A 17,247-nucleotide genomic window follows, 5' to 3' on the forward strand; every position below is an offset into this window, starting at 1 on the left:
CACACACACACATACATACATATATACATACACACACATACATATATAAATATATAATGTTAAATAAAAAAATCTATATCAATTAAATACAGTTTTTCCTGAAAAAAAAAGTAAATAATAAATAATACATAATACATATATATAATACATTTTTAACATTGATAATAATAAGAGATGTTTCTTGAGCATCAAATCAGCATATTAGAATGATTTCTAAAGGATCATGTAACATTGAAGACTGGAGCAATGACTGCTAAAATTCATAAAATTCATAATATTCGTGAATAAATTACATTTTAAGATATATTAAAATAGAAAACAGTTATTTTAAATTGTAATAATATTTTAAAAATATTACTGTTTTATACGGAAGACGATTAGGGCCAAGCAATAATAAAAAAATAAAACCATCTCGAGATTAAAGTGGTTACATTTCGAGAAAAAACTCGTTAAATTTCGAGAAAAAAGTCGAAATAAAATGTTGAGAATAAACTTGTTAAATTTCGAGAAAAAGTTGTTCGATTATGAGAACAAATTCGTTAAATTATGAGAAAAAAAGTCGTTAAATTTCGAGAAAAAAGTCGAGATAAAATGTTGAGAATAAAGTCATTAAATTATGAGAAAAAAGTCGTTAAATTACGATAACAAATTCGTTAAATTACGAATTTGTTCTCATAATTTAAAGACTTTTTTCTAATAATTTAACAAATTTGTTCTCACAATCTAATGACTTTTTTCTCGTAATGTAATGACTTTATTCTCAACATTTTATCTTGACTTTTTTTCTCGAAATTTAATGAGTTGTTTTTCTCGTAATTTAACAAATTTATTCTCAACATTTTATTTCGACTTTTTTCTTGAAATTTAAGGATTTTCTGGAAATTGAACAACTTTAATCTCAAGATGGTTTTATTTTTTTTTTATTGCTTGGCCCTAATCCTCTTCCATAGTTTTAACTGTATTTTTGATCAAATAAATGCAGCCTTGGTGAGAATAAGATACTTTAAACATAAAAAAAAAGAAATCTTATCAAGCCCAAACTTTTAAACGGGATTGTATTGGCAAGTTAAATTACGCATATGATGGTAAAACAAAAAAGTTTTCTCATTTGATTGTAATGAAGTGTTTAGAAATAAAAAATGTTCTTAGTTTTAGCTTTTTGCCTACACAGTGTAATGAAATAAATGTTCATCAGAACAAATCACTAAAGTTTTAACTATGTCCTAAAGTCTGGTTGAATATCCTGTTTCACTATGAAAAATGTCTCATTATGAAAGTAAAATGGGTTGTAAACAGCAATTCACATATAGTGAAGTGCTGTAATAATGTACTCAAGTACTTTACATCCTTTTCAGTGTTTGTACCTTTTCCTGTAGTCTCTCCAGCATGGCGGCAAGCAAAGCTTCACGGTTCTCTTTGATGGCTTCCATCTTCTGCTCCAGCTTTTCTTTAGCATTCTTAATGAAGTTGTTATTCTCTTCAAAGGCCTTCTGGATGACCTCTCTCTCATGCTCCCTCTTCTCAGCAAGATGCTTTAACATCTCAGCCTCCTGAAACTGGAGAGAATACAGTTTCAGTATCAAAATCAGACGCAATAGAGTGATGGTTTGGGTATGTGTGAATAAATCCCAACCTTCCGCCTCTCCTCAGCTGCTTCCAGTTTCTTCTGGATCTCCTCCAGTGAGGGGTCCTTACGCTGGGGCATGGAAGTGTTAAGCTCAGGCACACCGTCAAAAGAGGGGGGTTTCAGGATCACCTCAAACGCCTGGCCCGAGGCCCGCTTGTTCAGCTCAATGACCTCCATATCTTTGATCACACACCAGTTGAGATCCACTGCATCTTTAAGAATGATCACACTGAGTACTTATTGTGAGCATAATGTATGTATCAAGTCTTTATTATATTTATGTTCATTGCATTTTAGTGGTAGAGATGTGTCTATAAAATATAAATACTGATGAATGATGTTTCGTTAGTTACCCTCAGCCTTGTATGTGGGATTTTCTGCAGGGTTTGAGTTGATGCAGGAGCACAGAAGTGACACTAGAGGGAGCTCCTTCACCTTGTCTCGATATGCTGTGTGGAGAAACGTCAGGTAAATATACAATTCCTCGTAAATATGAACAAAAGCCTGCATACTTTTAAATATCTTAATCATGCTTGACTAGTGAAGAAAAGAACTCATTTCAAAACAAAATAAAAACTTTCGTAAGCGATTTAGCTCATAAAATGTCTAAACTAGGCTACCTGAGAGTTTTTGCATGAAATGCTAAAATGTTTGTAGGCTACCTTGAACACGACGCAAGTCGCTTTGGATAAAAGTGAAATGCATAAGTTTAAATATGAACAGAACAATAAAATCTAAAGTAGGCTATATATATATTTGCGGTAGAAAAACCGGGTCTTTGATAAAAGCAACTAATGACGTGATTTTGGGCGGGAACTTGGTGTTTGTCTCGACAAGGGAAACCTGTTTGGAGACAGGTTTATTTAAAATAAATGATGCTTATTTTAAATATATCATTTAACATTTTTACATAATTTAGACATAATATAGAACATGAATTTCAAAAATAAAATACTAAAGCTGATACAAATATGAATGACATTTGTTACTCTGAAGAAAAAAAACAAAAACTTTACCCACTGAGCTGTCGGTTTCTTGCAGTGTACAATCTTAGCAAACTAAATTTACATTTTAATGATCAACGAATCTAAGTTTGTATTGGCAATTAAAAAAAAAAATCTGATACTCTGATTAAGTAAATAATTATATAATTTTAATGTATTATAATAAGTTTATCCTAGTTTATCCATAGTTTCTAAAAAAGATTAAAACCAAGCACCTGTGTAGGCCTATAAGCTCAAGTAGGCCTACAAGAAGAAAAATCAATGTCTGTGATTGTGAATTGTCAAATTCAATTCAAATATTGAATTTGACAATGGGGGCTTTTGAGTTTGAGAATCAGGGCTGACTATTGTAGCTTACCTGCCAAGGTCATGTTTATGCAGTGTCGCTTACAACCCTTCGCTCTGTCCTGTTTAGAGAGAGAGAGAAAGGAAAGAGTGTGCGTTTTTAGTTTACAGGCCACAAGGACAAATCACTCTGGCCTTAAGTAAATGTTCTGAAAAATCAGAATTATTAACAAATCATTCCAATAAATCCCTTTTAAATGAATGCACTAATATCTTGTACTTTCAGAAAGAATATGAGAAATGCAGATCCATTGTGTTTGAGAGGTGTCTAAAAGGCGCTTGTTGTGTTGTGATGTGGCGGGACACTTGGTGAGAGAGGAGCATGAATTCAGATGAGGGGCAGCAGGGAGTGTCACGCACAATCTCTGTATTGTTACTCCGCCTGAAAGCTGCCACTTATCAGTATACAAGACAATTTAAGCATTACAAACATTATACATTACATAAATCCTAAAACTAAAATACCAGATATGATCTTAAATGCCCAAACCGATGAGTCCAAATGACATTCATAGCAGGTATAAAAGGACGGACACAGTGATGCTTTGTTCAACTTGGGGAGCACTAAAACCTAAAGAAATGGTAGTGTATGCCTGTCTCAATCTATAATCATGATCAAAACTGACATGGACCCCTATGGAGAGACACCACTGAGAGAGAAGCATTGCCCTGCCCTTTTCATACATTTGTCTATACAAACACTCATAGCATTTGGATTAATATCCCCTTACTGCATGCATAGTTGTTTATTTACAGCTTGTTAGTTCTTACAGAAGCTGATACCTGTTTATACTTTTAATATTATAATATATAGTCAATATTATACTATATTCTCACAACACCATTACATGACTCCTTTACATAATTGTATCTGTTGGCATATATGTATAATGTCGGGTTAAACAGAGGAAAAATCATTTCACAAATGACTATATAAATACAAAACTCAATAATAAGTAACAAAATGAATCCAAATCCAACCCTAAATGCGGCAGGCAGTGTGTATGTGTGTGAAAGGTTGTTTACGGACTCTTGCCTTTGAATGACATAATCTAGTGCACTTTTGAATTGTGTTATCTTGAACACATTTTGTTGCACATCTATTCACACAAATACAGATAAATTTGCCAATACGCTCATTTTCATACATATAAAAGTTGCTTGGCATACATTATTGATGGCATGTTGTAAGAACACTGAGTTCCCACTAGACGTCTGATGCGGCACATTTAATTTGTGAATCAAAGGTAACCTTTTCTTTTTAGTAATCAATGTTGAAATCAGAAAAACATCAGAGCACAGCCTCTCGTTTGATTTTGTGCATGCACACACTTACCTTTTCTCCTTGATGAGGTGTTGTCCTTATCTCCCCCCCTCTCTCTCTTTTTGTCTTTTTGCCTGGTATCCTCTTCTTCACCTCCCTCTCTTTTGCTCTGTGCCTGCTGCTCCTCGGATACAAGAGCTCAGCAGCATCAGCAGCAGCACCCCTCCTATCGCATGACATCATCTTCCAGTGCTGCTATTGGTCGAGGTGAGTGGCAGAGCACAGTGGGCCAGCATTTCTCCATCACAGAGAAGGACGGGCGGTGTTAACTCTTTGTGCCTTACTGCGGGTGTCCATGCAAAATAGAAGATGAGTGTTTTCTAATATGTACTGTAGATGACAAGAGACAGAAGACAAACAGAGTTTACAATGTTATTTTAATATAAAAAAAATTATTGTACAATAACATTTAGAACTATTATTATTAATAATACAACCAAAGCAATAACAAAACAAATGTTTTATTTTTCACTAAATAATATTATATATTAAACTGTATTATATTATATTATATTATACTATATTTTATATTAAATTGTATTATATTATAATATTACACTATATATTATTATTATTATAGTATTATTATTAATATTATTATAGTATTGTTATGTTATATTATATTAGGCTATATTATTATTATAAGTACAAAAATATAATAACATTTTATATATATATAATAAAATATTTTGAACTTTATTTAAATCAGACATGCTCTATTGTACTATTTTCTTAATGCATAAACTGCATCAAATTTGTGAACCACCGCCCAGGGTTGCCAGGTCTGCATAACAAAACTAGCCCAATGGTCAATCAAAAATTTCCCAAAACTAGCCGAATTGCACTATAATTAATATAAAACCTACAAATATACCACTCCCATTGCTAAAGTAGATATTTTACAGTCACTGTTTTGCGTTATACACAATTTCAACTTGAAAATCACTAAATAGTACACAGTCTTACCATTATAATTTTTCATTGGTAGAATGTAAAATGGATAAAATATTTCAATACAACCATTTCAGTCAAATACAATTTATGTCAAACCTTTAACCCATGGTAAAATAAATCAGTTTAAAAGTACCCAATTCTGCGGGAAAATCAAAGACTTGGCAATCCTTCCACTGCCCCTTCTTCTATTGCTACAGAACTCCATCACCTCTTATGATGTCACCCAGATGTCAGTTCGCAAGGGATGCATGAGCACAACAAGAGAAGAAGACAGACAGAAAGAAATGATAGGGAGTGTCTCTGTACTGTACTGCAACAAAATAGACACTGAATTTTGATAACTGAACGCTGTCATCATCATAAACACTGTCCAGTCCAGTCATAAACACTGACTGGAAAGAAAGAGAGAGAGACAGCATCACAATAAGATATAATTTAGGCTCTACAACTGCTTTTACAGTCTATCCGGGATGTGTACCGTGCCTCAAGTTTTTTCCGGTATGGTCCAAAAGTATTAAGCTGATTATTTGTAATGAATTTTTTGAAAATAGAAGCACTTTCACTAGTGGTCTCAAACTTGTTGACCCTACTGAATATCTTCTAAACATGCCAAGCCACTTAGAAAGGCCCTAGAGACTGCATCGTAATCACCACATGTGCCTGGGGCCCGTCCCCCAGGTCCTGTCTGTGTATTGATCTTAGGGGAAGGGAATAGTGGAAGCATAATGATAAAGAGGCCTTATTAAATCCCACTGAGGTGTGACAGAAATTAGACAGTTGCTGGAACCACAGTCAGCACTTGGACACATTGCAAGTTGTTTGGGATGAAAAACACCTCCTCTTTTTTTATTTAAATCACCTGCACGCCTTTGCCTATACATTTCAGCTTCATGTAAGCGCACACCTCTTATGGTTTACTCCAGCACAAAGCATGACTCACTAAGGTAGAGATGTGAATTTATCTGACATCATCCTGTGCTTTCTGATGACTTCACCCATACAGATATTGATTCCACTTGACGGATAAAACGGCATCTTTAAATCCAATCGCAGTGCCTTTCAGTAAATAATTACATTGTTTTATTGTCTGCAATTTTCATATCAAGCAGACCACATTTCTCTGACCCACTTGAAAAGCTTTCGTCAGTTCTTTGTCAGCCTGATTATTTCTTCTGGTTAGAGTGGTTATTTTTTCAACATTTCTCTTTCTCTGCAGAGTTTAGGTTGAGATCACTTAATCAGAGAAATGACACCAGTGATGTAATGAGACTGGACAGCAGTGGACATTGAGAGAGAGAGAGAGAGAGATAAGGGAGGGAGAAAGACTGATAGGACAAGATTAAAGGGCAGGAAATGGATTTTTATTCCCTTGGAGATTTGTAATTAAAACGGGTGATCTTAGTGCATAATAAATGTGGCTTTTCTTTTGTTCTTTACTCAGGAGTGTATGTAAAACAGAGACTATGTAAGGGAATAAAAAATCTCAAATACTCAAACTAGTATGTTTTGGGACTCTAAATAATGTTTGCACTACTTGCTATCAACCATCCCCTCCATACCCCCCCTTTTTTCCCACTCGGACCTGTTGACATGCCAGATGCTCTCTTCTCAGACTTGTTGCCATGGAGACAGTCCATCTACAACTGTCTGGAAATTATTGGCAGCTTTGGTACAGAGTTTTAAATGTCTGAAATCATGAAACCGAACGGAAATTATGAAGGTAATTTTAGGCCCAACACAAACATCAGCCTATTTGTTTCAGTTGCGGTAAAAAGAAAAAGAAAAGAAAAAAAAAAGAAATCTGATTGTAAAGGTTGCATATAGGCCTGGACTTTATTAAATCTGATTCGTTTACTTCATGAGTGGTTAACCTCAGAGAACATGAAATTCTTTCAAATATGAAGCATCTCCTCTGGTTCCTCTGACTACACAGTCTAAATGTCAGCTTTTGAAACATTTTAGATTTGTTTTTCAGACAAAAAAAGGAATGAAATGCCTCATTTAAGAATTAATCGTATAGTCTCACAACACTTTTTCCAGATGTTCATGATGACTTCCTCCTGTAAAACACAGGTAAAAACACAGAAGGTGGTCTGGAAATGCACCACTGCTCACATAAAATGGCTTACAGGGGAATTAAGGTATTATGGGTCACTGCCTAGGGTCACAGTTTATGGGTGAATTAATCTGCATTCAAGAATTTAGTGTTTATGGACAGGATCTGCTCAAGTTCCTTTGGATCTCTCTTGATCTTTTGTTTTTGAGCAGCAATGGCCTGATATCAAAAACAAATTTCACACTTTGAATTCTTTAATGTTCAAAGGCTTCTTTTGTTTAGTATGCAAATAACGGAAAATAATTGGCTAGAATGGGGGTGGTAGAGGATGATTATTCAACAGCTTGTGTTTCATGTCTCCATCATGTCAGATACCAGACAGGCAGGAGATTTGCAGATTGCAGGCACCATCATGTTCAGAACATGCATTAATGTTGCCACTCTGCCAGCTTGGATCACAGCACTCCCTTCTCCCTCTCTCTCTCTCACTCTGGACATGAGAAGGTTTGAGGTCAGTATTTATAAGAAATTAATCATTTTATTCTGCAAGAATGCATTAAATTGTTTAAAAATAACCAGTGTTGGGGGTAACGGATTACAAGTAATGCAAGTTATGTAATCAATTACTTTTTTTCAAGTAACTAATAAAGTATTGCATTACTTTTAGATTTACAACAAAATATATGAGTTACTATTAAGTAACGCATTACTTTGTTTTTCCCATTGACTGACAGCTCTCCTGTCCCCATGTTGAGAGAAATGGGAAGTAAGTGGAGAGGTGTTGTGTGCGCTGTGCGAACATGATATTTATTGTAGTTCTATACTAAATGAGTATTTACTCATCTCACTTACAAAAAAACAGATTCAGAACTCCTCAAAATGGATAAAAACAGTGAAATGCAAAAAGAATATTATGCAAACCTGCAATAATTAAATATTTTAAATAATACAAATATACTTTTTGTTTTTAATCTCACTTTATTAAAGGTGCTCTAAGTGATCCTGGGTGGAGTAACTTCCTGTTGATGTTCGAAGTGTTGTCAAACAAAACAGACGCTAACTAGACCCTCCCTCCTCCTCCTCCTCCTCCCCCTCCGTGCTTCCTGAAACAGTCCTGAACGCGCATTTAAAATCATTCTTGTCGGTTATTGGCTGGAGCATGTTTATTATGTTTCGTGGTCCAGGCTGCACCATTATGTTTTTATTGCCGTTTTCAGAGCTTGTGGCGACTACAGAGATCGCGTTTTTTACATTGTGTTCAAGGGGCAGGCAGCTAGCGGATAGTGAGGAGATGTTTGCTGTATGTGACAAAAAATGTTTTGGCCTAAAAACGCGTGACAACACTTAGAGAACCTTTAACCAATGTCTTTGCTGCTGACCTTTGAAGATCCGATTCAAGCATACTTGAAAATGACAGAAAATGGCTTTAGATAAACATCACATTTTTTCAATTTTTTATTTATTTATTTTTTTAATTGCTGAAGAGTGGTGAACTTTCTTCTCCTGAATCCTATTCTTGTGCAATCCAGAATGGCAGCACAGCTAAAGGTTTGTTTGAGCTGCGCCCTCTACAGGCTTGAATTTGCATTTCTTTCAGCCTGAGGCTTATTTATTTAATTTTTGATGTAAAAGGGCCTGTATATTTGCCAAAAATAGAACTTTAGTTTTTTTTTAATTATTTTAAACAAACAAACAAAGTAGTCCAGGCTAGAAAAAGTAATGCAAAAGTAATGTAACACATTACTTTCCATAAAGAGTAACTAAGTAATGCAATTTACTTTTTTATGGAATAATATTGTAATTAATTGCAATGTTGTAACGCATTACTTTTAAAAGTAACTTTCCCCAAAACTGAAAATGACAGTAAAGGCATTTATAAGTTAACAAAATATTTCTAATAAATGCTGTTCTTTTAAACGTTCCATTTATTAGTATCCTAAAAACATTTTATCATATAGTAAAGAATAATATAAAGTGTAGTATAAACATTTCCACAAAAATATTAACCATTTTCAACATTTATAATAAATGTTTCTTGAGCAGCAAAGTATCATATTAGAATGATTTCTGAAGGATCATGTGACACTGAAGACTGGAGTAATAATGCTGAAAATCCATCACAGAAAAAAATGACATTTTAAAGCATATTAAAATAGAAAACATTTATTTTAAATTGTAATAATGTTTCAAAATATTCCTGTTCTTTTTTTTTTTTTTTTTTTGCTTCTTTCAAAAAACCTTTTCTTAGTAAACTTTTAGTGTACATAACACTTCTAATTATTATAAATAAATAAATCTATACTATATATTAAATTAAAATAGAAGCATTTTCACTTGTGGACACAAATATATACTTGTATATGTATTTATTAAAATTTTAATTAATTTTAATAAATTAATTAATTTAAACAGGCTAAATAAAGAAAAATACATTTCATAAATATATTCATGAATGTACTGATCATCTGAGCATCTCCTGCAGAGAGCTTCAGTCATCTCTCACCTCTAAAAATCTGTCTCCCCCTAGTGGAGACAATGAATGTTACATCTTTGACTACTACTAAGAGCTTAGTTTGGTATGTTGAGAATAACAAATTTATTAAATACCCTTTCCAGGTCACCATCCAGTGAACCCCTCTCTTTTATTTGCAATCAGCTTTTCAATGCAGAACAAAAGTAAAGCATTCTAACAAAGAGCAATGGAGTTCCAGAGAAAGGGAAAGCAGTGATGTATACAACCCAAGTGACTCCACCCGCAGATTTCCATAGTGTTTGAGCTGAAAAGTTGTAGGGGCCACCGCAGTGGGTGACTGTGGACAATGTACCACCATGTGACACGCTGCCCTCTCTGCGTCTCTGACCGCAGGCTGTCAAGAGAATCTAATCAGCAGGGTTGCAGATCTCGTTCTTGCCAATCTTACTGCATCACAACAACACAATATAGATTGCAGCACCTATCCTTCTGTTCTCCCCCTATTTTGTATAAATAAAGCAGATTATCACAGCTATTAGTCATCAAGGCTGCATTTATTTGATCAGAACATACACATAGTAATATTATTACAATTTAATATAACTTTTTTTTTTTTTCATTCTAATATGTGTTAACGTAGTTTATTCACGTGATGGCAATTTTCAGCAGCCATATATATGTTATTATTTAATGAATTGAAAGTTCAAACAGAAATCTTTTGAAACATTATGCCTTTACTGTCACTTTTGATCAATTTAAGGCATGCTTGCTGAATAGAAATGTTCATTTCTGTCAGTAGTGTGTATATAGCGTTTTTCACCATAAGTTTAGGATCTTTTTTGGGGTTCAGGTAGCTCAGTTTACCCTCAAGACTTGTGACACTGCCCTCTTGATCGGGGTTAATATATACCAGGTCTTAGGCTTCATTCCAAGACCTCTGTGTGGAATCTGATCATTTCAGCCTGAGGCCTAAAGTGTGTGCGTGTGTGTTTGTGTAACAAGACTCCCATGCACTAAATCAAATAAGATGTAACCCTCTTCCATTGTTCAGGTTGCGGCCCAGTGATGACAGGAATGAACAGGAAGGGAAAACCAAAGACACCAGAAGAAGAGTTGAAAAAACAAACTATCGGTCTTTTCTGTCCAAAAAGGCATTTCTTTAACTGTTTGTGTAAACCGGTCATCCTCACTTAAAAAAAATCTGTAAAAGGCAGTTGCTACAAAGTGGCTAAATGAGACTACAGAGGTTGTCAGGAACATCAACAGCCGAACAGGTAAACTCATCCACTCACCAGTCCACTTTCACAGACTCGTTGTGTTTATAATCGTGCTTTTGCAAACTATTGTAATTTGAATTTCAGAGAAAATCTGAAAGAGTTGTTTTCATTAAAGTGATGTGACCATGGTGTAATTAGTTTTTAGCATCGTGCCCAATCCTGTTCCAGAAGATCTAACTTCCTGCAAAGTCAGAACAGGATTTGGCACACTTGCTTTATAGCCTATGTTTGACTTTTGACTTCTGAATTTTATGCTTCAAAATTCATAAGAGTTGTGTTCATTTGTGAAGGTTATTACTATGAACAAAATGTGTATCATAAGATTTTGTTAGTCACAGAACTTATTTTCTGCAACAATCCAAAAGCCAATGGAAAAATCCTATTGGGTTTTTGTGTACGATACCAGGGTGATTTCTGGGTTGGCCAACAAAAATGTAATCTCTGCACCACTCCATTGTATATGCACATTATACATATTTTCTTTAACTGTTTAATCACATCATAAAGTTACAATTATACAGTCTTGTCTAGGTGTTATGAAAGTAACATTAGCCTTTTTGTGTACTTCGAGTTTAATTGTATCTGATTTGTGTTATAAAATGAACTGACATGGGTAATGGCTGCTTCACACCAAGAACGATAACTATAACGATAACTATATTTGTGACCACACCAAAAAACGATAATGATCTGTTTATTTTAAGCTTAATCAATCTTAATCGATCCAATCTAACTGTGAATTTAGCTGAAGAAGTCAATATAGGTAAATAAAAACAATGCCTAGTCTTTTTCATTGCAGCTTCAAAGGAAGCAAAGACAATGTTGTCGAAACTAGCGCTGGATCCTGGAGGTAATTCATTTTATTGTACATCGTTTGCATGATCATATTGTTAATACGTCTCACCATTTATTCCAAGGGTTTATTCATACCGATGGTGTCCATATATCCATTTTCTTTAAAGTATCCTTGAAAAGGGCATTTGACTTGTTAAACAGCGTTGGCTTTTTTGGACCTTGGTGATTAACTTCTCCACAGTGTCGTCTGCCATTTTAAATGCTCGAGCCCTTAAATTAGAACGGATTCTGATTGATAATGCATAGAGTTTGTATTGGCGGTATGGTTCTGTTCTGGGCAAGAACTCCCTTCGCATCCATGCAGCCTAACATGGATAAGAGCAGGGAGAGCAGCAATAAACCCCCCTAGGGTAAACAGAACAAGACCAACATGCAGATATCATTAAATGTCATGATTTAATGTACACATATTTTGAGAATTAGTCTGATTCAGGGGAAATAATAAGGCCAATCCTGACTGAAGAGAGGAGGAGCTGGGGATGGAGGAGGGTAATTTTCTTCTGAGAAATGCAATAGCTGCTGATAATACTGAGGAGCTTATATATAGATGCCATAATAGGCGTCGTATTCTTATAGGTAGACATAAGTCACCTGGGAGTCAGCTGATGCAAGCTTGACTGACGTGATCTGCCAGAAATGATGCTAGCGCTAGATTTTTTTATCATTCAACAGCTGGAAAAAAATTGTTCTGAAAGTGATCCCAATGATATCGTTTCTCTATATTGTTATCGTTATAGCTGTTTTGTGGACAGTGATATTCTTTGATATTTAGAATGGTTTTTAGAACTATATCTATTTAGAATCATTCTTGGTGTGAACAGGCCTTGGATATTGTATGTCTGGAGTATAATTGAAATAAATAAGCAAAACGCTAAAAGCGTAACAATTATCCCTTCTCTCTTCTACTTGCATCCTCAAACAGTAGCAAGAATTCCTCTACTTGCTTTGATATCGAAGCAATGTATGAATAATATATTAAGCAAGGCAACTGCTGAGTTCACTGTAAACTAGGCTACATAAAAATGCTGACTTCACTGTAAACTAAGAAGAGTGGCAGGCTGCCTTATCTCAAACAGCCTCATAGCAGCAGACATATCCTGCTATAATTTAATCAGATGAATATCATTTTGCCTGCAGACCTACTGTACAAACTCATTTTGGCTGAATGTGGCAGGAATCCCATATTCAGTTCAATCTATAAACTGTGCTTTCACTGTTGTCTTCAGGGAAAAGAAAGCCCTCCATTTTCAGATCTACACCAGTGTTATACTGGATTTTAGAGGGGAGATAAGACAGGAACTCCCTAATTGAGATGAAGCAAATTGGTCAACTCATTATGACATCTGTATTCTGTGCAAGCTGTTGGGGAATGTTCTCATTGATGAGATCCGAGAGCAAACCAAGCTGTTTAGACAGATTATAGGGAGGGACAGGAAACTCATGGAGTACAGGAACTATGCAGCCAGTATCTCTACAACAATTTGACCTATCTATCACATACAGATGTTGCATGTAGTAGTTTGCCAACACTTCTAAATGGATAAACCACAGTATATGATGAATTTCAAAACATTCCAGTTTATACCTGCATGACAGCCTGACCATTTTATTTAAATATATAAACCAGGGTTCCTCGAATGCAGTGCTGGAGAAACCCACTGCTCTGCAGAGTTTAGTTCCAACCCTAATCAAACACACCTGAACAAAGTAGTCAAGGCCTTCAGAGTTACTAGAAAAGTGCAGGTAAGTGACTTTGATCATGGTTTAAGCTAAACTCTGCAGGACAGTAGCCCTCTGGGCAGGATTTGAGGAACCCCGATATAAGCCATGACGACTGAAACGGTGAATTTACTTGATCACCAAATCATCATATTCGAATGATTTCTGAAGGATCATGTGACACCAAAGACTGGAGTAATGATGCTGAAAACTCAGCTTTACCATCACAGAAATAAATTACATTGCATTTTTTTTTTTAAAATTGTAGTAATTTTCACAATATTACTGTTTTTATTGTATTTTTGATCAAATAAATGAATAAGAGGCTTAAACATTTTATGGGTCCAACAAAACCTTAGTGGATCATTTGGATTGGATCGGGAAGTGTAGTATTTTGACCATTAAACACACTGCACATTTCTAATGCACATTCTTAGAAAGGGTTAAAAAATGTGAGCACAACTGTAACCTCTACACATGTGAAAGAAAATAAATTTATAGGTTTTATATTTCCTATCCTCCTTGCTCATCCTGGGAATCTGCAGCTACTGAAAACAATATGGATCATAACTCATGAGACTATATAGCTTCATGAAAGTTTCAAACAGACCGATGTGCCTGTATGGAATGTATAGTGCAGGATTAAGGGGAACCTGAAAGGGAAAGACAGATGGAAGGAGACAGGGAGAGACAGAAGATGATGGGTGACGGAGGGAAAAACGCTGATCGGGGTCTTTAGTGTCATACAGGGAAAGAATAGGGCATCATAACATTGAACAAAGACTCAACTGTTCTGCGGCCTTTCATCATTTCTATCTTTCCACTCTCCCACAAATGCATTCAAAACCAAACTCATTAATTACAGATTGCCTGCAAACCAAGAAAACAGAATTGAATAATAATATGGTTTTGACTGTACATGGCATCATCTCAGCACAGATCCAGACAAAACTACTGGAGAACCACTGGCTTCTAAAATGAAACATTAACCAAATTGTTTTTTTAGTAGACAAATTACAGAATCACTCAATAAAAATGGTTGTTCAAGAGTACTTCAGTTCATTGAGTGCATAGCGTATTATTTTTGCTTTTAACAACAGTAGGCCGTGTGCTTTGATGATGGGACATTTTTGGCGATTTAATTTATATTAACTAGGATGTTTTTGTATACATTTGTTTTAAATTTGATGCTATCATTATTGATGCTGGTTGTATTTTTGTCCCATATTCTGAATGTCTTTGATGTTTTGTTAGAACACCATTATCCATTTATACAGCAAAACTCTGTTGTCAATAGTAAATCATGCTCTCATTTTAATAAGATGTAGGCCTATGACTTACAAACCTTTAATACAAATCATAATAACGATTTCTGATAAATTTTCAAATAGAAAAAAAAAATTGCTTTTCAGTGAGTCAGTTGTGAACTCCGTAACAGCTCTGAACAATTCACTGAACAATTCAAACCGCTGCCTCACGAATTTGAGGCTGTCATGAATCTTTTTGAGTGTCTTATTAAAAAGAACCAGTTCATAAAAGTATTTTTTTTATGAATCAGACTTAAGTGTGCAGCTAACACTGGCATGTGCGCTAACCAAATGATAGCTACTATATTTGAGTTTGATCATGTTTTTATTGAATATTTTGTATTTTTAGGGGATTTTATAGTACTAAATTGCTGTAATTATAATCCATTTATTACCTGTTAACTCTTTTCCATCATTTATGAGACACTGCTTTCCGTGTTTTCACTGTTATATGGTAGGTTTCTCAGCTTTTTGTTCAAAATGTTGCTTTTCTAGGAAATGCCCACATTCAAGTGCTGATAAAAAAGAATGCATACGTCACGTGATTACGTAACGCATGGTGCATGGAAGATCAGTGCAAGACAAGGATTTGTGGAAAAAAGTATATACATTTTAATTTTTTTTTAGAAATGGACCATTTCACTAGATAAGACCCTTATTCCTTGGCTGGGATCGTGTTGAGCCCTTTGAAGCTGCACTAAAATTGCAATTTGGACCTTCAACCCGTTGTACCCCTCTGACGTCCACTATATGGAATACTAAAATACTATTTTAAATTTTATATAAAATATATATTTTCCAAAGCATGTTTCACTTTAAATTTAAACTTAAATTCAAATAGCATAAAATAGAAAAAGCTAATAACATTTTTTATTTATTTATTTTTTATTTTTTCACAGACAAGGCTTAAGCCTATAGTCCCAGACTAAAATACATGTTTGAGCTGTTTTAACTGAAAGCAACTTAGACTGACATATCTTAAAATATGTTAGTGCCATTGTTTTGTCTCAAGATGCACACCAGTATTGTTTTTTTTTGTTTTTTTCTAAAGTGTATTTATAAAAGCTACTTAACTGTCCTAATTGAACTAAGGCCTAATTCTGGTCTGTGAAAGTCTGTGAAACCAGGCCTTAATTAATTTTTTTTTTTTTTCTGAGTTTTATATTTCATGTCACTTTGTACTTCAACTATTGGAGGATTTAAAAATGCCCTCCAGTGAACAGTGTCTTCACTGGCTAAGCTCCAGAGATTTGGATCTCAAAGTTAAACTGCTTATATCGGCCCCTGCCTAAATACCGTTACATGAGCCTGGTTTTAAAGGAATGCTGGATTAAGCAAAGAGCAAAGAGAGCTCTTTATTGAAAGACTCTCAGCGCTTGACGCACAGCTTCACCCAAGAAAATCATTTCTTTCCATCTAGACATTCTCCTCTTTAGCCACCAGGCAGTTTATGGCGTGTAAGTAACGTTCCTGGGCACTGGCATAGATGCCGTGGTGCAAAGTTTATGTTTCCTACCCTTTCCGCTTCCAAATGAGTGTGAATGGGGACTTTGGAAAGTTTCAGTGTTTAACACACAATCAGCTAGTGAATGAAACCCTACAGATAAAAGAGATGTAAGGACCTGGGATCAGCTCCAACCTAGTGCCCACTTACTGGGAATCATAAAGAGAATGATTGTTAAAAGTCTTTTCCTTTCACAGTCACTGTAAATTTGTGGTTGTAACAGTGGTCAGTGGTTACATCAGAATCAGTATCCGCAGTAAAATCATTTCTCCCTCTCAGAGCCGACTGCTCACTCATGTACAGCTACACAGTGCTGTATAATTAACAGCTCAAATTGAGAGAGTTTGACAGGAGTAGGCCTGGTCTCCGTCAATGTGAGGCATTCAAAGCTTTCTTTTACAAGACAGCATCGCTGCACCGACTGCAGCTGATAAACATGTCCTCGTAAAGGATAACACTAAGAGGACAAGCAACGTATATCTAAATCTAAGTGACAGTTCATTATTGGAGTATTCAGACATCACCTTAAAAGTACAGCACTACAGCATTGACTTTATTGGCTGGGAGAAAGGGAATCCATTGTTCTGTGTCACTTTTCAGGACACAAAGTACAGTAGAATGAATAAGAACTTTGTTTGAACCTTGTGAGGAAAACAGATCTATGCCATCTAACAAACCATAAAGTTTTTTAATACACTCATGTTCCTACTGTCAAGTTTTTAAAGTGCATGTTCAGTGTTCTCCTGGATTGACCTATAGGAGTAGCATTTTTCTGACTTTTACAGACGTTCACAGGTTAAGA

The 17,247-nt window shown here is 35.1% G+C and overlaps 1 protein-coding gene across 1 annotated transcript in view; it reads right to left on the reverse strand.

The window, feature by feature from the left end:
• The window catches only part of stmn4 (stathmin-like 4), a 45,669-nt gene that overhangs the window by 1,407 nt on the left and 27,015 nt on the right, over positions 1–17,247 (reverse strand). Inside the window, exons 2-6 of the mRNA XM_067384119.1 lie at positions 4,313–4,630; positions 2,990–3,038; positions 1,981–2,076; positions 1,634–1,839; positions 1,365–1,556 (exon numbers count right to left, since the gene is read on the reverse strand). Coding sequence (XP_067240220.1) covers positions 1,365–1,556; positions 1,634–1,839; positions 1,981–2,076; positions 2,990–3,038; positions 4,313–4,483 — 714 coding nt within the window. The 5' untranslated portion in view covers positions 4,484–4,630. The remainder of the gene's footprint in view (positions 1–1,364; positions 1,557–1,633; positions 1,840–1,980; positions 2,077–2,989; positions 3,039–4,312; positions 4,631–17,247) is intronic.

Source organism: Chanodichthys erythropterus, chromosome 4 (genome assembly GCF_024489055.1).
Source record: "Chanodichthys erythropterus isolate Z2021 chromosome 4, ASM2448905v1, whole genome shotgun sequence".
NCBI lineage: Eukaryota > Metazoa > Chordata > Actinopteri > Cypriniformes > Xenocyprididae > Chanodichthys > Chanodichthys erythropterus.